We start from the raw sequence: 24,155 nt of genomic DNA, 5'->3' as shown, positions 1-24,155 counted from the left end.
AACGGGAGAGGCTACAACAGTGAGAGGCCCGTGTATCACAAAGAAAAAAAAAAAAAAGAAAGGGGGAGGGATGAGAAAGAAAGAAGTAGATGAGAGAGAAATTAAACCAATTCACTAGTTACTTAGAACAAAATTATAATTAGGTTCACTTTGTAGGAAGAAAGCATTTGGGACACCAGCACAGTGGTGTCTGCTGTCAGCTGTGATCACGTTTGATTTCACCAACAGGGACAAAGAGGCTACACACTGGGAACTCTAAACGCATCCCACTCTTCCCAGCTCCCTGGAAAGAGCCCAGCCCAGCACTCGGAGAGTGTTAGACTGGGAAAAACGCCAAGCTCCAGGGGATGCCAGGGAAGCCATCTATGTCTTTGAATTTGGAAATGATCAGGAAGCCAGGGGTTAGGAAGTATGGTACCACTTTTCTCCTGGGAAACGAAAATCATGCCACCTCGGTTATGCAGATTTCTGTTGACTAAAACTCCACATGGCGTAAGGTGGGAAAATGATCACGGCTCAGGACAAAGCGATTGGATTCTTCCTCTGGATCCATAAGGCATGGCTATAAGACGACTCCACTCTAGGACCTGGAAGAGCCATGGCAAAATATACGCCCCTCTAACACTCCTTCGTCTTGACAATGCTCACCTAGTGCCTATTCAGACCATCCTGGGTGGTGTGGATACATCAGCAAACAAAACGCGTGAATACTGCTGCCCTCGGGGAGGCTACATTCTCATGGGAGGGAGACAGACAATTAAGTGAATTATAGTGTATATTACGTTAAAAGATGATAATTGCTATGGATCAAAGTAAGATAAGGAGGCTCAACCAGTGAAGGGGGATTGCAATATAAAATAGGGTCATGTTCAAAGCGTCCTCATTCAGAAGGCAGTTTTCAGCAAAAACTTGAAGGAGGGGGTGAGAATTAAGTAAGCAGTTACGGAGAAGTGGAGGGGTGTGGGGAGAGACAGTAAGCAATGAAACTAGAGAGGTAACGGAGGCCAGATAGTGTCCAGCCTCGCAGGGTTTATTCTAAGTGAAATGGGGAGCTTTGCAGGGTTTTGAGCGTAAGATGACTTGGTGTGATTTATGCTTTAAAAGATCACTCTGGCTGCTGTGTTGGGAATTGTCTGTAGGGGTGAAAAAGTGGGAGAGCAGCTTAGAGGCCACCACAACATCCAGGCCAGACAAGATGGTTGCCTAGACCAGGATGGTGGCAGTGGAGGAGGGGAAACAGGGCAGATTCTGAATGTATCTCCGAGGTTGGGCCACCAGAATTTGCCGACAGATTAGACATGGATATGAGAGAACGAAAGGAATCAAAGATAATTTCAACGTTTTTGAATTGAGCAACTAAAAAGGTTGTCATAACTGAGACGGTGCGGTCTATATATAGAGCAAGTTTGGCAGGAAAGATCAAGACGTTTTCGGTTTTTAACACTTTAAGACAGAGATGGAGAAGCGTATCGCACATCCAAGCACAGCTGCTGAACAGTCTAGAGCTCAGGGGAGAGATCTAGGCTGGAGACAGACAGTTGGGAGCTGTCAGCATACTGATATTTAAAAGCAAGAGCGTGGGGCTTCCCTGGTGGCACAGTAGTTGAGAGTCCGCCTGCCGATGCAGGGGACATGGGTTCGCACCCCGGTCCGGGAGGATCCCACATGCCGCGGAGCGGCTGGGCCCGTCAGCCATGGCCGCTGAGCCTGCGCGTCCGGAGCCTGTGCTCCGCAACGGGAGAGGCCACAGCAGTGAGAGCCCCGCGTACCGCAAAAAATGAAAATAAAAGCAAGAGCATGGATGAGATAACAAAGGGCTGAGAGAGTGTGGACAGAGGAGAGAAGAGGCCCAGGGACCATGCATTGGGACACTGTTATTAATTTGGAGAGAAGAAAAGAAGCTAGCAGAGGAGTCTGAGGAGGACCAATCAGTGAGGAAAACCAAGAGCTAAGGGAAGCCAAAGGAAGCAAGGAGGGAGCGATGCTCTCTGTCAAATACCCTCCACAGCCAAATGACGTTAAGAGCCGATGACTGGAGTTCACAGTGTGAGGGGCATCGGCGACCTTGACAAAAGCTGTGTTGGTGGAATGGCGACAGTGCAAAATCCGACAGGCGGGTTTAAGAAAGAATGGAAAGAGGGGCTGCAGACAGTGAGTGCAGACAAGACTTCCAGGTATTTTGTTATAAAAGGGGGAGCAGTGAGATGAACCCATATTCCCAGTGGAAATGAAATCTGCAGCATCCAAAGGGAAGGGGATCTGGTGGAGGAGTGGCCCTGGAGCCTCTCACCTCTGAGACCCCTGTCAGCAAGCCTTTCAGAGCCTCTGGCGGACTTCTCCTTGCCAGCAGTAGACGGGGAGGCCTTCGAAGTGAAGCTCCTTAAAGATGACGGCCTCCGGGGTGGGCCTGTGAACAGGAGGGCACATTTGGGCAGCAGGGTCCAGGCGGGTGGCCGTGGTGAAAACACAGGTGGTACGAGGCGTGTCAGAGTTCTCCCAGTGCGCTCCCTTCTGTTTCCTCCACCCTTTCTGACCCACGGGACTGCCCACAAATCAACATGCACTCTGTGGTAGGCAGAATAATGGCCCCCAAAGACGTCCGCATCCTAATTCCCAGAGCCTGTGAATATGTTACCTTACGTGGCAAAAGGGGCTTTGCAGATATGACTACGTTAAGAACCTTCAGATGGGGAGATTATTCTATATTATACAGGTAGGCCCACACGAGGGCCCTTGTAAGGGAAAGAGGGATGCAGAAAAACTGGAGTCGGGAAAAAATATGTGATGATGGAAGCAGAGATCAGAGAGAGAGAGAGAGAGAGAGAGAGCGAGAGAGAGCGAGCGAGAGAGAGAGAAAGAGAGAGAGCGAGAGCGAGAGAGAGAGAGAGAGAGAGAGAGAGAGAGAGAGAGAGAGAGCGAGAGAGAGGGAGAGAGGGAGGGAGAGAGAGAGGGAGGGAGAGAGAGAGGGAGAGAGAGAGGGAGGGAGAGAGAGAGGGACAGAGAGAGAGAGGGAGGGAGAGAGAGAGGGAGAGAGAGAGAGAGAGGGAGGGAGAGAGGGAGGGGGAGAGAGAGGGAGGGAGAGAGAGAGGGACAGAGAGAGAGAGAGGGAGGGAGAGAGAGAGGGAGGGAGAGAGGGAGGGAGAGAGAGAGGGAGGGAGAGAGAGAGGGACAGAGAGAGAGAGAGGGAGGGAGAGAGAGAGGGAGAGAGAGAGAGAGAGGGAGGGAGAGAGGGAGGGAGAGAGAGAGGGAGAGCGAGAGGGAGAGCGAGAGGGAGATTTGGAGATGCAGTGCTGCTGGCTTTGAAGATGCAGAAAGGGACTGTGAACCAAGGCACGCAGGCGGCCTCTGGAACTGGAAAAGGCGAGGAAACAAGTCTTGTTGAGCCTTCAGAAGGAATGCAGCCCTGCCGACCCATTTTAGACTTTTGACGTCTAGAACTGTAAGACAATAAATTTGTGTTGTTTTAAGCCACTGAGTCTGTGGTAATAGTTACAGCAGCCATGGGAAACCGACACACACGTGGAGTCCTCGTACAGGCCGGGCAGCCAGGAACTGTTCATCCGTCACCTGCCAGAAGCAAGGTCCACCAAAAGCTTCCCAAACAGTTCTAGGGAACAGAACGAGGTCCTGAAGATAACGTGTGAAACGTTTCTGTGCTGCTCAAGGGTGAATACCCTGATATTCACAATACTTAGCGTGTTCTTCTTTATGGCTCAATACAGTCATTTTATGGCATAAATCTATCAATTTCTGTTCTGTTCTCAAAGCGGATGCAAAACAACTGGTGTCCTCCCCTGGCCTACCAGCCAAGAAGAGAATAGATCAAGGGGCTCAGCAAATCCCACACCTGCCCCTGCCCTCGCCATTTCAAGATACCAAGAGTTAGCCTGAAACAGTGGTTCTCACACTTTCCTAAGTGTCAGAATAACGTGGAGAGCTTGTGAAAAGCGATTGCTGGGCCCCTCACCGAGCTTCTGACTGTGGAGATGGAGTGGGCCCCGAGGATTTGTATTTCTAACAAGTCCCCAGGAGATGGTGATGCTGTTGGTCTTGGGCCCACACTTTGAGAACCACCAGCGTAGAAAAAGCACAGGGCTACCCTGCAGCCTGTAAAAAAGATAGTACTCTTCTGTGCGTGAGAGAAAAGGTTGTATTGGTTGCCTGGTTTATTTTCCCAAGGATCCTAAGTGACCAGAAACTGAGGGAATGGCACCTGAGCATAGTCTTACAAGTTCCAGGAAGTCAGGTGAAAATGCCCAGGGAACATCAGGGCCGGAAGAGCCCAGATGACTGGCAGAATCTAGCTTCGGCCTCCTTCATAACTGGCATTACTCAGGCCTCAAGTTCCCACTTGCTACTTTGAAGAAAGTAATGTCAGCAGTCAGAAAAGTAGGGCTTTGGGACTTCCCTGGTGGCACAGGGGTTAAGAATCCACCTGCCAATGCAGGGGACATGGGTTCGAGCCCTGGTCCAGGAAGATCCCACATGCCGCAGAGCAACTAAGCCTGTGCGCCACAACTACTGAGCCTGCACTCTAGAGCCTGCAAGCCACAACTACTGAGCCCACACATTGCAACTACTGAAGCCTGCACGCCTAGAGCCCATGCTCCGTAACAAGAGAATCCACCGCAATGAGAAGCCCACGCACCGCAAAGAAGAGTAGCCCCCGCTCACCACAACTAAAGCCCGCCTGCAGCAATGAAGACCCAAAGCAGCCAAAAAAAAAAAAAGAGATAAAGAAGGAAAAGTAGGGTTTTGTTCTGAAGCAAAAGAAACTGATGCAAGACGATTGAGACATGAGAGGGACACATCCAAATGCTAGATTAGTCTTGCAGAAAGAGTGCTTCTCCGGAAGACTCACCCCAGCCATATTTCTCTTGGGTTAAGGAGTGGAGTCCTCATTTTCTCATCTTGGAAGAGGATGAAATACTGTTTCTGGGATTGTGCATGCTGATGGGGATGTGGTTTCTTTATTGCGAGTAGAAAACAAATGTGGCATGAAAGCTGGGGGAAACAAGTACTTGCCTCCGAGCTCTCCTAACAGTGAAATATGTTAGAATTTCTGGAGATCAGAGGCAGAGCAGAATCTCACTTGATTAAAATGGAATGGACAAGGCCAGCTTGTCCACAAGGCCAGATAGGTCTCAAAAACCTGAGCCCTGAGCCGCTGAACTTGCAAAGACTAATTGCTTAAAAGCCTAGATCAAGTTACTGTATCCAAAATATTTGGCTGTGGTCAGGAAAATGCATCCTGGACCTCTGCTCAACTGGCAGGAAGATTTCCCAGGATGCTAGCTTAGCATCAATTAGAAAAATATGGGGGGAAAAAGTCCCTAATAAGATTGCCAGGTGCACCTGGAGTATCTTTCTTGGAGAAAGTAGCCTCTTTGATTTTTCACAACCCAACAGGGAATCTACAAGTGGGCCTTCCTCAGCCTCTTCCACTCCCACCCACCTGTCTCAGTGTAGCCGAGGTATTGTTAACTAGCAGGGTTATAAGGTTTCATTCCCATGAGTGAAGCCCATCATAGAACAAATGACCCATTTATTTGTGGTTGCCTGGATCCTAATGGTAATCTGGAAGATTCCTTTTTGTTCTTCTTTCTCCTTTTTTTTTTTTGCAGCATGTGGGATCTTCCTGGACCGGGTCACGAACCCGTGTCCCCTGCATCGGCAGGCGAACTCTCAACCACTGCACCACCAGGGAAGCCCTTTCTCCTTTTTTAAATTTTTAGACCGCAGGTAAATCTGTAATCTCACCAACAGCACAGAATCATTTGTAGCAGAAGGGACTCTGTATGAGGAGTTCAGAAGATCTGCTTTTATTTTGAGTCTGTCACTAATAGGATTGAAAGAGTCTCTGGTCCTTTGGGCCATCCATCTCCCCATCTGTAAAATAAGAGGCCTATAGGACATCTCTTAGAAAACTGAGATTTAATGAACATAGTTCTCTAGTTGATACTGCTTTTGGACTTATTTGGGCATGGAGGTGGGAGGGGAAGGTCTCAGCATAAGAGAGTGGAGAAGTGAGGGATGGAGGGCCTGGCAGCGGACAGAAGCAAAACAAGGACGTTCTAGGGATCGAGAGAAAACGCATGCCCCTTTCCCTTGTAGTGGAAATTGTCAGTTTGGTGCTGCTGCAGGAAACTCTGCCCACTACTGTCTGAAGGAAATGGCAGCCTGTTTTCCCTTCACCCACATTAAGCCACCGTCTACCCACCCCCAAACCTCCAGCACATCTCGAATATCCTGAAGAACCCTCATTTTTTCCAGCCAGGACAACGTGTTCTATTTCTAAATCAAATCATGGCTTTTCACAACTTTGCAGAAAACAGTAAGTAAAAAACTAAAACTTTTAATAACTCTGTTTCTTCCATATTTTCAGCGCCTGTTATTTCTCTATGTCAGAATCCAATATAAGCTGATTTAGCACAGATATACACAGTTATATGTTTTTAGTTTAATAAATACTATTTCATCAAGAATATTAGGAAATCTTTTAAATACTTTGATAGTCACTGGCCTACACCATATCTGTGAATCTCCTCCTTGTCCCGTCTTTCTACACCTGTGATCATGTGCGTGAGCTCATTACCTGGGGGAAGGAGGCCGGTTCTGTTATATGTAGAGATGGGCCCACGTATAGCAATAGCAAGTCTTCCAAATTTCTTAATCTGGGGGATAACAACGTTGGAAAACTCTACACCCACCTAAACAGACAGGGAAACAAAAAACCAAAACCTTTAAATAATCTAAACCCTAGAAGATTCAGGAGAATCATTAACTCACAATGATCATTTCACAATACTTGTTTTAGCAGCAATAACACTGATTAAATTAGCACCGCAGGGCAGAAAATCGCAGTTGGAAAGAGACATTAGAAACTAGGCATTTTCATTTGACTGCAGAAATACACCTTATATAACTTGTAAATTTTACTTCATTATAATTTGGGGTTTTCTGACCAGTTCAGTAATCTCATTGCTTTATCTAAAAGTATGGAAAAATAACTCAGAAGCCATATATCAGGAACAAAGTTGGAGGACTCACAGTTTCCGATCTCAAAACTTACTACGAAGCTACATCAATCAAGACAGTGTGAGAACGGAAATATAGATCAATAGTACTAAACTGAGAGTCCAGAATAAGCCCTTACATTTACAGTCAATTGATTTTTGACAAGAGTGCCAAAACAATTCAACAGGGGAAAAAAACAGTCTTTTTAACAAATGGTGCAGAACAACTGACATCCACACGGAAAAGAATGAAATAGGACTCCTCCCTTACACGATACACAAAAATTAACTTAAAACATGTCATAGGGCTTCTCTGGTGGCGCAGTGGTTGAGAGTCCGCCTGCCAATGCAGGGGACACGGGTTTGTGCCCCGGTCCGGGAAGATCCCACATGCCGTGGAGTGGCTGGGCCCGTGAGCTATGGCCGCTGAGCCCGCGCATCCGGAGCCTGTGCTCCGCAACGGGAGAGGCCACAACAGTGAGAGGCCCGTGTACCAAAAAAAAAAAAAAAAACGTGTCATAGACCTAAATATAAGAGCTAAAACGATAAAACTCTTAGGAAAAAACCATAGGAGTAAACCTTTGCGACCTTGGATAAGGCAAAGGCTTCTTAGACATGACACCAAAAGCCTAAGCAACAAAAGAAAAACTAAATTGGACTTCATCAAAAATTTAAAACTTTTGTGTTTCAAAGGACACCATCAAGAAAGTGGAAGAAAAAAAAGGAAAGTGAAAGCAACTCGCAGAATAAGAGAAAATATTTGCAAACCCTATACAGGAGATATTATTACTAATGATCCTCATTTTAAGTATATTCCATAATTGAGAACTGGACTACTTGCTAGTATTATTTATAACCCCAATACTCATAGAGCTTTCCCTGCTCATTTGCAGACATAGACAGAGTGGCTAGTGGCAAAAGAGACACAAAGTTCCCAGCTGAGGTCAAAAAAGGCCAAGGGTCTGCCTTCTTTTTTTAGCTCTCATACCGAGATTACCAGAGGATGAAGACAGTAGGGGGCAGTGCAGAGTGGTTCAAGAAGCTCCAGCTCTGGGGCCAGCTCAATGGAGTATGAATCCCAACTGTGGGAGGATTAGTCCTGGGGCAGCCTCAGACAAGTTACTTAACACTTTTAAACAAAAATTTTCTCTTTTAAAATAAAAAGAGAAGTTATAGGAAGGACTAAAGATTGTAATCTATGTAAGATATGTGCATGTGTGTGCACACTTCCAGTAGGAGCAATGGTTCAGTGTTTGTGGTGACTTTATAGAACATAAAGTTCTATAGGAACTTATAGACCAGGAATACTGAGAATTGACTGTATCTGATAAGGGACTTGGGTCCAGAATATATAAAGAACTCTGACAACTCAACAAATAACCCAACTGAAAATGGTCAAAGGATTTGAGCAAACATTTCTCCAAAGAAGACATACAAATGGCCAATAAGCACATGAAAAGATGCTCAACATCACTAGCCATTGGAGAAATGCAAATCAAAACCACAACAAAATATCACTTCAAACTCACTAGGATAGCCACAATCAAAATGACAGATAATAAACTCTGCTGAAGATTTGGGGAAATTGGAACCCTTACAGATTGCTGGTGACAATGTAAAATAGTGCAGCCATTTTGCAAAATAGTACGGCAGTTCCTCAAAATATTAAACGTGGAGTTACCATATGACCCAACAATTCTGATTGTAGTCAAGAGAAATGAACACATATATCCACACAAAAACTTGTACATGAATGGTCATAGCCAGCATTATACATAATAGCCAAGAAGTGTGAATGACTCAATTGCCCATCAACCGATGGATGGATGAATAAAATGTGATATATCCATACAATGGAGTATTATTTGGCCATAAAAAGAAATGAGGGACTTCCCTGGTGGTGCAGTGGTTCAGAATCTGCCTGCCAATGCAGGGGACACGGGTTCGATCCCTGGTCCGGGAAGAACCCACATGCCGCGGAGCAAATAAGCCCACGTGCCACAACTACTGAGCCTGTGCATCTAGAGCCTGTGCCACCGCAATGAGAAGCCCACGCACCACAATGAAGAGTAGCCCCTGCTCACCGCAACTAGAGAAAGCCCGCTCGCAGGAACAAAGACCCAATGCAGCCAAAATAAATAAATAAATTTATTTTTTAAAAAAGAAAATGAAGTAACATTGCAAATCAACTATATTTCAATAAAAATTTTTTAAAAAAGGAATGAAAAAATGATACATGCTACAATATGGATGGACCTTGAAAACATGCTAAGTGTAAGAAGCCAGTCACAAAATATCACTTTTGGGGGGACAAAGGGGAGTGACTGCTAACGAACACAAGCATTTCTTTTCAGGGTGATGAAAATGTTCTAAAATTGTGGCAAGGGTTGTACAATTCTGTGAATACACTAAAAGTTACCGAGTTCTATGTTTTAAACAGGTAAATTATATCTCAATAAAGCTGTTTTTTAAAAAAGGCATATGTGCTTTCCTCATATATTTTTAGATGGAAATTCTAGAAGTAGATTCCCTCATATAGTACTTAGTTGCTTTGCTAGTAAATCAGATATTAAGTCCAATTTGTACTTACATTATCAAAATCACAATCATAACCCTCAGGAGAGGCTTTTTGCAAAGTTTCTTCCAAAGACTTTACTGTTTTGTAGTTAAAGGCAACATCAAATCCATACTTTTCAAGGCAGGCAACCCTTTTGTCAGACCCTGCTGCTCCAACAACTTTGCAGCCTTAAATGGGGAGAAAAATGGAAACCATTTATAAACCACAAGCATGGGCCAAGTCTATCCTCCTAGTCTAGAATGGCCAGGTTCCTCCAGAACACCCTCCTAGGTGCTGAGCCACATATATAATGGGCCAACAGACCCCCTAGGCGAAATTCGTCCCTAAACTAGCCTATGATACAACCCAACCATCACTTCAGCTTGCCTCTGACCACCCCACCGATCCCTCCTATGTTTAGGTGGTTTGCAGCTCATTTCAACCTGCTGGCTTGACTCTCCTGTTTCTTTCTTTCTTTTTTTTTTTTTTGGTGGTACGTGTGCCTCTCACTGCTGTGGCCTCTCCCGTTGCGGAGCACAGGCTCCGGACGCGCAGGCTCAGCGGCCATGGCTCACGGGCCCAGCCGCTCCGCGGCATGTGGGATCTTCCTGGACCGGGGCACGAACGCATGTCCCCTGCATCGGCAGGCGGACTCTCAACCACTGCGCCACCAGGGAAGCCCTTGACTCTCCTGTTTATGTTGGGGCTTCTTCTCCCTTGCAATGACTTGCATGCTATCTCTTGGTGCAGTGACTCTTTAGACTATAATGTTGGCTCTGCCCTGGGACTCTCATATCAAAGACAGCCCTCCTGGTAACTGCCCCGTGTTCTGTGATTTGGCCCAAAGCGTTGGACTAGGTGCTGCCTAATCATAGAGGAACTGGAGTGCATCCTGAGAAGCACTTTCAGGTTGAGACTAGAGCTTATATTGGTACATAGAGAGTAGGTCTTCAGAAAGCTCTCTTCTATTCTGAATGTATCGTGAAGACCAGAATATCAGCCTCTGTTCACTCTCAATTGGGGAAAGGCCTTTGGGTTCGTACACGTATCTGTACAAACGACTGCCATATGCTTTTTCCATTCCTTCATGATTCAAGAAAAAACAATTTTGCAAAATCTCTTATCCTTGGTCCTTTTGCCTTCTAACCTTATACTCTCATAAGATGATCTCATTTACTCTTATGACCTCACTACCACCGTCATGCAGATGATTCCCTTGTTTATTAACTCCAGCCATGCCTCTCTCCTGAGTTCCAAATCAGTATTTCCAGCGACCTATAACAATCCTCACTTGGAGAGCCTAAGGGGCCTCATAATCAATGTGTCTAAAATGGAATCTTTTTTTTCCCTTGCTTCTTACCTGTTGTTCCTCCTCTATCCTCTATTGTAGCGGGTGATACCACGCAGTTATCCAAACCTGAAACATGTGGGTCAAAGGAGATGCTTTCCTTTCTCTTGCTAGCCACATCCAATCACCAGGTGTTTGTTCTTTTTCAACAAATATCCTTAAAAGCTGCCTCTGACGTCCCATCTTCACTGTCAGGGTATCATAATTTTCATCTGAATTATTGTAAGAGCATCCTAATCTGACTTCTTGTTTCTAGTATTGTGTCCCTATGAACTATTCACCTCCCAGGGTCAAAAAGATTTCTCTAAAATGCAGAATTAATCATGTCATTCCTCCAAGGATTAAGCACAAACTTCTTAGTATGGCAATCTCTAATGGAGTTTCTAAAAGAATAGGTTTAAGAATGAGTCCTATCAGGACTTCCCTGGTGGTCCAGTGGTTAAGACTCTGTGCTTCCATGGCAGGGGGCACAGGTTTGATCCCTGGTTGGGGAACTAAGATCCCACATGCTGCATGGCACAGCCAGAAAAAAGAAAAAGATAAGAAAAGGGAGAGAGACGGCTCTTCCCTAATTAAAAAATATGTCCTATCAAATTTTTGAAACAAAAATCCCTTGAAGTTTTAATAAAACATTTAAAATTTGAATTTTGGAAGTATTACTAATTCATTTTGTTAAGTCTAGCATAACCCAAAGCTAAACACTGATAAGTTCCAAACAAAAAACTTCAAACCAAACTCACCTATGAATATAGATACAAAAATTCTATATGAAATGTTATTAAATCAAATCCATAAGTATAAATTCATAATACACCATAGGTAAATAACGGTTATTTCAGAATGCTATTATGGTTTAACATTAGAAAACTAATGTAATTCCTTAACTGCAAAATTTGCAACCTGTATGACAGCCTCATCTCTTTATTTGTATTCCAAGCTCCCATTAGCACTGGAGACCAGCCCAAACCCTTGGCTGCTGGTTGTAGTCCTGTACTCATCTCTATTCTCCCTCTTTCCCTAGAAACTAGATCCTGCATCCAACATCCAGCCTCTGGCAAAGGATAAGCCAAACCAGATCACCTTGGAACATTTCCACTATGTGATACATCCTGACCATGTGTGAGCTGCCTGATGTCTTGTACCCCTACCATCAAATCAGACCTCTTGAGCACAGACACCTGTCCAGATCAGAGGCAATGTTTCCATGCCCTGCGTGCCTCCCATGAGTTAGTTCCCAAGCTGAGGCCCCACCGCTCTGGGCTGACTGCAGTAGCCTTTGCAATGGGGCCGTGTGGGTGATGACTCTTGGTTGGCTGATATCAAGTCCCTCTTAATTGTTGGGGGCAATCATGAAGAAAGGAGATTAAGTTGTAACAAGAAAAGTTCAGTAAAAACTATGAAAATAGTTACTGCTTACAAATTCACTACTCTAGCAGAGGCCATTCCTGACTTGAGACCTACAGTGGTATCAAATTACAATGTTCAGGTCATCTTTGCTGCGCCATTTTCCCCATTCCCCCCACGTTTCTCAATCATTCCCAATCTCCAGCTTCTCAACGAAATCGACTAGTAGACCAAACTCCCTGAGACGACAAAAGGTCTGCTGTGTTCACCTCTGCATTCCCAGGGCACGCTGTGGGCTCTGAGTAAATGTTTGTTATGGAGGAAGACACTTACCTTGAGCTTAGCGATCTGCCCCACAACGGAGCCCACTGCTCCTGCGGCCACGTTCACCAGCACTGTTTCTCCACCCTGCACACCAGAGATGTCAAGCAGGCCAGAGTAGGCTGTTAGGCTAAGGGAAGAAAAGTAAGGCTATGGGGATAAATTTGTTTCTTTCCCCTGTATCTCATTTATATATACCCTGAAGGCCTTCTCAGCAGCTCAGTGCCATGGGTCCAGGTAAAAGACAGAAAATATAGGAAATGGATATTACTAGCCACTAATGGTCCACCTCCTCCTTCTTTACCTCCAGGAGAGGAAAAAAGATGATGGGAACTAGGGAGGGAACAGAGAGGTGGCTGGAAGGGGGGAAGCATCCTGTCCACCCCCAGGCCAAGTTTCAGGGGTGAAAGAAAATAGATCCCCTTAAACTGTAGGGATCCAAGAACAGAGAGCTTATGCTTCATTCCTATGTAAGTTCTAGGGAGATGGCGAGCTTCATGGGGAAAGCCTCCATGACATCATAAACAGATGTAACGGTATATGGTGTCTAGGCCTGAGAGGGTCAGGAAGAAACACCTTGAACTTCCCATGGCTCCAGAGTGGTATGAAAGAACATCTGCAGTCTCCCCACCTCATCCCTAGTGAGATGCCGAAGTTAGCTTGCAGGGAAACGACTAGTGGGCCTGCAAAGATGCAGCTCACATAGCACCAATGGGGATTATTAGGTCAAGAAACCACCACACTTCAGTGGATTTCCAGCTTGGAAGGGGATGTGGCTGCGGACTCAATGAGAAAAGTTACACTTTTTTTTTTTTTTTTTTTGGTACGCGGGCCCCTCACTGCCGCGGCCTCTCCCGTTGCAGAGCATAGGCTCCTCCGGACGCGCAGGCCCAGCGGCCATGGCTCATGGGCCCAGCCTCTCCGCGGCATGTGGGATCCTCCCGGACCGGGGCACGAACCCGTGGCCCCTGCATCGGCAGGCGGACTCTCAACCACTGCGCCACCAGGGAAGCCCGAGAAAAGTTACACTTTGAGAGGGGGGACCAACGCACAACTAAGATCAAAAGCAAGAAGTTGTCCCCCCTCTGCTGGGTTTGTGTTAGCCCTGTGAGCTTTGCATCAACCCTACAGAGAAGACAAAGGAAATTATGAGTTTTAAACCTGAAATGATGGGAGAAATCACTGGCTTAACGGAGGTTTTATTTTATTACACCAGCTTGAGATAGAAATGAAGTACAGGAGTAGAAAAATTTTAAGTTCTATTTTTTCACCCCTGAGTCTGAGCCCATGAAATTTATACCCATTACGGTGATTGTTAAGCCACTGGCAAAAATTTCAGACAATTCACATAAAGCCATTTCTGTGTAAAACAAACTACACGTTGGCGTGACTTAAGCTTATTCAGCCGTGACTACATCTGAGGGCTCGTTAGAGTTGGGAGAAGGGAAAGCAGTGAAAGGCAAACAGCACTTCTTCTGAGGATCCAAGTATCTAATATTCCCTTAACCCACTGTTTTCAAAAGATGGATGGAACACCACTTGTCTCAGAATCACCTGGAGCTTTATTAAAAATTTAGATTCCCAGACCCTGCCTCAAACCCACTGATTCAAAAATACTGGGATGTGGATATATGAATTTGAATAGGACTCTAGGTGATTCTTATGAATGCAAGCAACTGAGAACCACCGCCGTAATGAATGCTGATATCCGAGTATGCTGGGCAAGTTAGCCTAACTCCCAAAGAGAAGCAGAAGGTACATTTTCAGATTGGGTCATTCCACCCATGACAGCCCGTACACCCCCTCCCCCAATCTCCCGTCTAGATGTTTGCAAAATCGGCTTTCAGTTAGACATACTGACCTAAGATGTACAAGGTCTTTCCCAAACATCACCTCCTTTTAAAAGTAAAATGGAGATAGGATGAAGAAGCCAGCAGTAAAGAAATCCTAGAGGGAAAATGAAAGGTATGCTTTGGACGAAGGGGGACTGGATAGAATCAACAGGTTGGAGAGCAAAACACTTGAACTCTTCCAGCTTAACAAGAAGACAGAGATCCTACAGAAGGAAATAATGCGATACTTTGGGAGGATGTTAAATCTTTGGAGCCTGGACAGCTGAAAGACCCTAGGTTTCAAAGTTCAACTTCTTTTATAGTTTATAGCAGAAGTTCCAGCATTCTGGAAGGGTTGACCCATCCCACTGGTAAGGGCGCATAATGGCAGGAATTGTCAAAGAATTGGTGGTGTGTTGCTCATGGAGGCTAGAAACATGGCATATGTAACCCCTCCCCCTCAATCTTTGAGAACCACTGGTATGAAGCTGATTACCTGGAGTAGAAGCATACTCCTTAGGGGCTTGAAACGGGCGAATGAGAAATATACCCACAAATGAATAGATTATCCTCTATTTTTAGAATTCAAATCTCCTAATGTTTTACCAATTACTTTCTCTCCAGCTAAGTCATGGGAAACTGGCTCCTTGGTTTCCCCATGTCCGCCTTCACCCCCGTGCTCCTACCCCCAGCTCACCATTTAGAGAAGGATGGGTGGGATAACAAGGTGGGAGAGGAAGAGCTCTCACTGGTAGAGGGTACAGGCAGGCAGGACAGACCGGAAAGGGCTGTCATTCTATTTACTGCCTTAAGCATCCTCTAATTTCACAATGTTGTCTCTTGGCTGTGGCAATGCTGAGGAGCTCAAATCCTGTGTGTTATATGAACTTGGGGGGTGAGGGACTGGTTTTGCTGGAGGCTGATCATTTGGGGATATATATATTTCCGTTTCATTCTTTAGAAGTCCTTCAAAGGGTGAAAAGAAAGAGGGAGGAAGGGTGGGAAGAAGGAATGAAGAAAGAAAAGGATCACACAACCTGGAGAAATTACTTAGAGAAACTTTCCAGGCTAGGAAAATTTGGGGGACTTCAAAGGGAATTCAGGTGACCTTGCTTCTCCAGGACATGAGAGGAAAACTTGAGGTGCAAAGTGCAGCTGGGCCCTGGAGGGCAGACACAGGATGAACTGACCAGGAGTCTTCCTGAGGGATAAGGCCAAGAGACACTTGAGTGTTTTAAACCTGCACCACACTGACGGTACAACTACACTGTGATTCATCTCAGGTATTTGAACTTCAGATCCCCTGACACCTCTGGAAACTCAGATGTGGAAAGGAGGTGAGGTATCAGAGACAGTACAGAAAGGCCAAGGTACACTGAACTCCTTTTCCCTTTTTAAACTCTGAAATGGAGGCAGACATGAGTGAGGGGTGAAGCCAAGACCTTTCCAGGGACAGAAGGAGCTGGTTTCTTCGTGTCACACCGTTTGCCAGAGGCTTGAGAGGGACTGTGCTTCCTCTCCCTCCCATGCTGCCCCTCACCAGCACTTTCTCTTTGTACCTGATTTCCCCTCTCTCTCCTTCAGTCCCAAGGCTAACTCTAGCCCCTCTTCTTCCCTTCTTAGTCCCATCATCCTTTCTAATCAGTCCCTGAGCCTAGAACGTCTCGAGTCTCTTCTCGTTGATCAAGTTCTGGACCAACCATTTTGGAAAACCAGGATATCAGGGATTCAAATGAGTGAAATAAACCCATGAAACTCACCTGGGCATGCCAACCATTCCCAGAGCCAAAGACAGTGGTAACGTGTCCGGCCACTCTGCAAGCAGCTCTTCCAGGTTTTTCCCATCAGAAATGGAGTGCGCCGTCCAGCCGAAGGAGCCACTACAGTTGTTCCTGTTGGGAAGGCTGAGTTCTTACCTTCCACAACCCTGAAAGAGACAGCACATTCAGATACGGGAAACCCCTTTCCTTTCAAGTGAGTCCGATGCTGCATGGTTAGTGGTCACAAAGGGGTATTGAGTTTCATGTTCCGTGATTTAATACCCTACCACATCTCTCCATCTGAATTCTTAGCCATTGGTGTCTCCTCCTCAAGGAAAAATATGGGCCCTCAGAGAGGAATTCTCGACTGGTCCAGCATCTGTCCCTGTCGTCACTCACTCTTCTCTCTAAGCAAGAGGTGTTCATCCTCTGGCTCGAGGTGATCTGGACATCAGCCTCTTCTCTTCTTCAGAGGCTACCCTCCATTTCTTAGCCCTTCCTCTCTTTTGAATCCTCAACATTCTCCTCTCTTACTGTCCCTTTCTTACAATCTCATCCTATCTGTACCTTGTCTCTCTCTCTCCTTTTTTTTTTTTTTTGTTTGTTTGTTTTTTTTTTGCGTTACACGGGCCTCTCACTGCTGTGGCCTCTCCCACTGCGGAGCACAGGCTCCGGACGCGCCGGCCCAGCGGCCATGGCTCACGGGCCCCGCCGCTCCGCGGCATGTGGGATCCTCCCAGACCGGGGCACGAACCCATGTCCCCTGCATCGGCAGGCGGACTCTCAACCACTGCGCCACCAGGGAAGCCCCTCTCTCTCTTCTTTTAACAGCCAAATTTCTTCACTTCCCATTCACTTGATAACCCAATGCAACCTGCCTTCCACCCCCACTGTTGGAAGCAACCTAAATGTCTATCAACAGAGGAATGGATAAAGAAGATGTGGTACATATATACAATGGAATATTGCTCAACCATAAAAAGGAACAAAACTGGGTCATTTGTAGAGATGTGGATGGACCTAGAGAGTGTCATACAGAGTGAAGTAAGTCAGAAAGAGAAAAATAAATATCGTATATTAACGCATATATGTGGAATCTAGAAAAATGGTATAGATGACCTTATTTGAAAAGCAGAAATAGAGACACATGTAGAGAACAAACGTATGGATACCAAGGGGGAAAGCGGGGGGGTGGGAGAAATTAGGATATTGGGATTGACACATACATACTATTGATACTATGTGTAAAAGAGACAACTGATGGGAACATACTGTATAGCACAGGGAACTGTACTTAATGCACTCTGGTGTCCTAAATGGGAGGGAAACCCAAAAGGGAGGGGGTATATGTATATGTATGGCTGATTCGTTTTGCTGTGCAGTAGAAGCTAACACAACATTGTAAAGCAACTATACTCCAATAAAAATTAATAAAAAAAAAACAAAACAAAAAAACATAAGCCAGGTACCACTGGGTACTTGTTACCCAAAACACTAGATACACAAAAAGGGATGCTAGTTAACATTTGGAAACATATTTTTCACTTTAGATTTTTTTTTTTTTTTTGCGGTACTCGGGCCTCTCACTGTTTTGGCCTCTCCCGTTGCGGGGCACAGGCTCCGGACGCGCAAGCTCAGCGGCCACGGCTCATGGGCCTAGCCGCTCCGCGGCATGTGGGATCTTCCCGGACCGGGGCACGAACCCGTGTCCCCTGCCTCAGCAGGCGGACTCTCAACCACTGCGCCACCAGGGAAGCCCTCACTTTAGATTTTAATCTCTACCATCAACTATGAAAAAAATTATTTAAAAGAATGATGGCTGCATTGTTTACCTAGGCAAAAAGTTACTGAGTCAGTGGCCAGTGAAAGCGTGTATTCTCTCCTCTCCCTGAACTGTTTACTGAGTACACACGTTTGAGTCGACTGCAGATTACCTAAATTAAAAGAATATAGGTAAAGGAAAGGCAAGAAAACCTAATTTTAGTCTTAGCGTCTTTCTCTACCCAAATTATTTGCCAGTAGTGAAATGGAGAAATTCGAGCTTGGCTTCTTTCTTCTTTTAAGTTTTTGGGAAGGAATTCTGGTGACCAATGAGAGGTAAATTGCGCACATGAAGATAGGGGATGGTTGTAAAGTAAAGGGGCCAGTGTAATCCCTCACTGCTCCGCTCAGACTTTCGCCTGAAAAAGATGAGCATCCGTGAATCCCATCACTGACATCCTTCTGGGAGAAACGGGGAAGCCATAGTGTCTTGAATCAGCTGGATATTTTAAAAGATTGACCATGTCAAACTAGAGTCCAGTGCACAACATAAGAATTTTCTGGAGGAAAATAATACCTCATATAAGGATCCACAGTGAAGAACAAAGCTTCCAGCAGGACCTCTACAAAATAAAGCATTCCACAGGCAATTAGAAACCCTGGCCTGATGCCTCGTCTCTGGCCTTCTAAATAAACACAGACAATCTCTCTGCTTCAGGGTTGCCCTCTCATCTGTGCTTCCTACTGAAGAGCCAAGAAGAGCTCTCACCTTGGGCTCAGTCCAGTTAATAGAAGTAAAAATTATTTTTTAAATTTTTAAATAAAATTTAAAATTATGTTTGTTTACTCAGCACTCACTCCATGCTTTACATAGATTATTTCACACGATGTTCTGAACAATTATTGTTTCCATTTTATTTAAGCTTAGGTTAAGTATCTTGACCAGGGCCACATCTGTAACCACTGTGTTACAGGGCTCACATAGGGTTTTATTACCAGCCTCAGTTAGTATTAAAAAATACATGCATTTTGCTGGAGTGACCCTCATGCACCCATCCTCGGGAATTTTGGTTCTGAGTTCCAGGTTATCCCAACCTAGATGGGATCGATAACTTTGCCATGCTACTTGATTGCATGCCCTTTTCTCAAAGCTTACCTACCTGAAAATAGCCCTTAAAGACACCCTTTAGCAAGTGCTCTGCAAAGCTTATCTCCAAACATGTGATGGGATGTGTCGCCATTTCTCTCCCTTCAATTTCTGCAGGGATATTGTCTGCTCACAGGGATAGTCTGAGGTCTTCACACTGCTGCTAGGCAGTTCTTGCCCTACTGTCATCGTGGGGCTCACTGGGACAGAGAGGAAATACTCCTCATGGGCTAGCGAAAGTCAGGAAGAACAATGCACCCAAGCATGCGTTTCAGGGAAGTTTCAAGGGAAGTAGAGGGATCTTCTAACTTGACATTGAGGCTTCACACACACAGCCTTGAAAAGGTCTCTGTGGCCGTTTGCACAAGGGCCACAGATACCACCCATCCCTGTGTGTGGGCTTCTTTCCCGTCCTCCCATCAAGAAGTCTACTGCCATACCTTGAATCTGGGCTTGCTTTGATGAACATCATATTAGCAAAGATGATATAAGTAGAGGTTTGAAAAGTGCTTGCATATTGGATCTTGCCAATTCCTGCTGCTCTAGATTTATGAAATCACAGTGAAAACAAAGAGCTCAAACCAGCCAGCTAGAGAGGCCACAGAGAGGAGAAGTGAGGCGTGCACCTGAGCAGAAAGCCGGCTAACATGACATGTGAGTGATGACCATCCTAAGTTAACCATTTAGCCCAGATGAGACCTACACAAGGCCCACCAACTTAACCCAGCCCAAACTGCCAACCCACAGAATTGTGAACTAATAAATGATTGTTGTTTGAAGTCAATAAATGTGGAGGTAGTTACCCAGCAAAGGCAAACTGATATAGTCTCTTCCAACTTAAATGTAATGAGTATGACTTACCTCTATTTTTTAAGGGTGGGAGTTCGACTGTCTTCAATTCAAAGTCACTATTAGTAGGGTGGCCTACGAAGTGTTTCTTCAGGGTCCAGCTCTTAGCATGAACCATCCTGAAGCTCCTAGAACACAGTGAACATGTAGTCAATGCCATGAAGTGACTGGATTCTTATGGCTCCCAAGTGTTGCACTGAGGCCACACAGCAGGGTCTACCCGTCATCAACTTTACCATTATCGTTTAACGTCAATCACGTTTATTTAGTAGTATTCACTGTTTCTATTGGTGTGTTAAGCACGTCATACTTATCATCTCAGTTTACCCTCATAATCTCCCTATAAGATAGGTATTATTATCATTGCCAGTGCACAGTTGTGCAGAAGAGGAAACTGAGGCTACCTTAGAAGTCTCCAAGGCAAGGAACAATGTTAACCCACACGAATTCTTCCTAGCCACGGCTAAGGTTTCGCTAGGGCACTGAACAACTACCTGGAGTGCAAATACCCCATTTCTCTCCTCATATGAAGCGAATTCTAAGAAAAAGCATCAAACACAAAGAACCGACGTCCATGCACATCTTTTCCAAGGGCCAGAGCGCTGCGTTCTAAGGCAAGCAGTCTCAGGAACACCTGACAGCCGCCGGGTGGCGCTGCGCTCAGCCCCATTTTCAGGCGCGAGTTTTCTTTGGCACCAACGGGGAAATCAATTTGGGTCTGTTTGGGTTTAAACTTGCCTGCAGACAAGGCCAAGAGAAGATGATTCAGGCGGCCCTGAGCTCTCAGGGCATTTTGCTTGGAGCGATCGAGGTGGTTCGACCCGAAACCTTCCTGTTCCTACTTGTCTTTTTTTCCCAAAAAAGGCAGCCGCTGAGAATTCTGAACTCGCCATAAGTCCAGAAGCACCCGTGGAAAGGGCGCGACTGCAGAGGCAGGCGAGGATCAGGACAAGCCCCCCCCGCTAGAGGAAAGGGGCCAGGTGGGATGCCCGGCCCAGGCGCACTCGCCCCCGGATCCCACCTCCTCGCCGCGCCCATACCCGTCCGTTAAATGAATTCCGACCCCTGCCTTTCTTCTCCTTCCACACTTGTCCCACTTTTGTAGTCCCGCACGTTCCTTCGCCAGCCCCCTCCCAGGTGCAGGCAGCTATGCCAGGCACCCAAAATACTGCCAGGCCACGCCCTTCCCTCCGGCAGCCGTCTCCGATCTCTCCAAGAACCTGCACGGGCCAGGAAGCATCGGCCCGGGCGTCCTGCTTCCAAGTTTCTTCCGAGGGCAAGACGCAGAGGTTACTCAGCACTAGGAGAGGGCGAGCAGCACGCAAACGCTCCGCCACAGGGGAGTCTAGATTCTAAAACTGTGGGGTGGGGATATTTACTTACCAACGTCCGCAGGCTCCATTACCTAAAGGGAGCAGGGGGACGAAGGCGGGTTCCCCCAGCGGCCGCGGCCGGGGGGCTCCTCCTCAGTCCCGCAGCTTGCCCGGCGTCCACGCCCCGACCCTGGCACTCGGGTGCTGGCCCCGTGCCCGCCTGCCCCCAGTCTCCCTGATGAACACCTCTTTACCCTGCAAGAACCAATTCAAGGCTCACCTACTCAGTGAGTCTCAGACTCTCCCGGGCAGGAGTTAGCGCCCCTGCAGCTAGGGCGCCCCACCCCGCCGCAGCCCTGCAACACCCAGCCCTTGGTAGGGCCTTTCCCCGCCGACTCCTGGAGGAAAGGTGGATCCAGGGAGGCGGTGTGCGCAAGGCAAAGGTGCCCGGGCTCGGTTCCAAGCCTGCGCCCACCACTTCCTAACGGTGCAGCTCTGAATGAGCTACTTAACCCCTTCCTGCCTAATTGACCCATCTGCAAGATCGGGATAAGAGTAGTGCTTTATGAAAATTAAGTCTTTTTAAAGAATAAAATGAGTTAACACCAAGTGCTTAGACTAATACTGGCGCGTGGTAAGCTCAATAAACACTAGATCCTGGTAACAATCTTTTGACTTCCCCACTGGCCCTGAGTCAGTCCCAGGCACCCCAGACTGCGTCATTCAATTGTATACCCCCAACTCCAAGCCCAATCCTGGTCGGTCATATAAACAGTGAAATAATGCAAAGATGTTTAAAGAACACTGCCCTTTCTCCTGCATTACCCTCTCCGAAAGGTAACAGATGTTACCAGTCCAGTGTTGACCCTTTCCCTCTCTTCTCCACAGTCGTTCAGACATATTCACTTAGAAGGTTCCCCGCCCCCCGCCCCGTTTTCACAAACACGTGATCATTCTAAAGCTGGTACTCTGCATCTTATTTTTTTATTTTCCCAGACTGAAAATCTTAGGCCTGGGTTATCTAAATCAGGGATAGGATTCTTTTTAACAAGGCACTGAGTGAAAGATTCAGAACTCCAAGAGGATAGCGTTAAGTAATATCAGATGTTAGCTATACAGTATTGCCAGATTCGCAGGAAAGATTGTTTGCTGGCTTCAAAAACTTTCCACAAAGGAGTTGAAAGAAATCTGGATGTCTCTGAAAGAGTGTATATTGGATTGCTAGGGCTGCCATAACAAATACCATAGACTCGGTGGCTTAAACAACAGACGTTTATTTCCTCATGGCTATGGAGGCTGGAAGTCCAAGATCAAAGTGTTGGCAGGTTTGGTTTTTCCTGAACCCTTACCCCTTGGCTTGCAGATGGCGGCCTTCTTTCTGTCTTCACATGGCCTTTTCTCAGTGCACATACATCCCAGGTGTCTCTCTCTCTTCTTTAAGGACACCAGTCATATTGGATTATAACCTTACCTAACAGTCTCAGTTGGATTTAATCAGCTCTTTGAAAGCCCTGTCTCCTGGGACTTCCCTGGTGGCGCAGTGGTTAAGAATCCGCCTGCCAATGCAGGGGACGTGGGTTCGAGCCCTGGTCCAGGAAGATGCCACATGCTGCAGAGCAACTAAGCCCGTGTGCCACAACTACTGAGCGTGTGCTCTAGGGCCTGCGAGCCACAACTACTGAAGCCCGCGTGCCTAGAGCCCGTGCTCCGCCACAAACAGAAGCCACCGCAACGAGAAGCCCACCGCAACAAAGAGTAGCCCCCGCTTGCCTTCCTGTAGCAATGAAGACCCAAAGCAGCCAAAAATAAATAAATTTTTAAAAAAAGCCCTGTCTCCAGATACATGGATTAGAGCCCACTCATATGATCTCGCTTAAACTTAATTACCTCATTAAATTCTTATCTCCAAAAATGATTATATTCTGAGGTTCTAGGTTTGGGGTTTCAACACATGAATTTTGGGAGCACATAATTCAGCTCATAACAGAGTGTATGGGTTAAGTGTGGTGGATGTACACTGGGAGGTATTACGCAGCTATCAGAAGCACTGGGTTAGATGGACATAAAGCAACCTGGATGGATCCTAAAAACACAATGCTGCATGAGGAACAGAAAGAAGTGTGTGACCCGATATCACTTCTATAAACTAAAAGTATGAGCCCTCAGTGCACATTATGCAAGAAAATTTACAAAAAATACAAACTACATATTAAATACATCACAATAGTTGCCTATGGTATCAGGAGGAGAAGAGTAGGGAATGGGGATTGCTTTTTAAAGGCACATAAATTAATGAGAGACAGAGGGAGAGAGAGAATTTGGCAGACCAGTGGTGATAATACACTGTAAACTCTGATGAGTATGAAGAACTCAACCCTCTGGCCCTCAGTCCAAAATGAAATACGCAGTGAGGAAATCAAGACACCCCTCCCCCATCTTCTTAGCAGAGGGTAGAGAGAGGTTTTGCTACAGTCCAGTGCCATGGACACAAGACAACCTGCTTCCCTCTTTTTATCTGAGACATTGGCCCAAGTGGTGACATCCAGTTGCAACATATGCTTTCCCATTTGGGGCTCAGAAAATGTATGGTTTCCTCTATTCTCTAACAGAAATATTGCAAAGTAACCAAAGTAATAAGTATGTACACTTAATGGCAGAGAGCCAGATATAAAGACTTTGAAAAAGATTTCATGCCTGGTATATCCAGTGGCAGACCATGTTGGTTGCCTGTCCAATATCCAATATCCTCTTTGTCCTTCCTACATACATACCCCAATTTTGTCTAGGGTAGCTGTGTACCCAGTTAAAGAACTCTGCTTCCAGGCTCCTTTGTAGCTGGGATTTTGACATAGTTCTGGTCAATGAGACAAGCAGAAATCTAATGGGTAGGGCTTTTAGGAAACTTAT

The 24,155-nt window shown here is 46.1% G+C and overlaps 1 protein-coding gene across 1 annotated transcript in view; it reads right to left on the bottom strand.

Annotated features, from left to right (window-relative positions):
* Window positions 1-24,155, bottom strand: part of PTGR1 (prostaglandin reductase 1) — a 74,034-nt gene that overhangs the window by 6,619 nt on the left and 43,260 nt on the right. The window contains 11 exon segments of the mRNA XM_060300628.1: window positions 2,291-2,325; window positions 2,328-2,407; window positions 6,589-6,710; window positions 9,607-9,761; window position 11,889; window positions 12,599-12,716; window positions 16,179-16,290; window positions 16,293-16,345; window positions 16,970-17,017; window positions 18,517-18,562; window positions 19,948-20,063. Coding sequence (XP_060156611.1) covers window positions 2,291-2,325; window positions 2,328-2,407; window positions 6,589-6,710; window positions 9,607-9,761; window position 11,889; window positions 12,599-12,716; window positions 16,179-16,290; window positions 16,293-16,345; window positions 16,970-17,017; window positions 18,517-18,562; window positions 19,948-20,053 — 876 coding nt within the window. The 5' untranslated portion in view covers window positions 20,054-20,063.

This window comes from Globicephala melas, chromosome 6, assembly GCF_963455315.2.
Source record: "Globicephala melas chromosome 6, mGloMel1.2, whole genome shotgun sequence".
Lineage (NCBI taxonomy): Eukaryota > Metazoa > Chordata > Mammalia > Artiodactyla > Delphinidae > Globicephala > Globicephala melas.
Note: the sequence above shows the minus strand (reverse complement) of the source record. Positions and strands in the feature narration are given on the sequence as shown.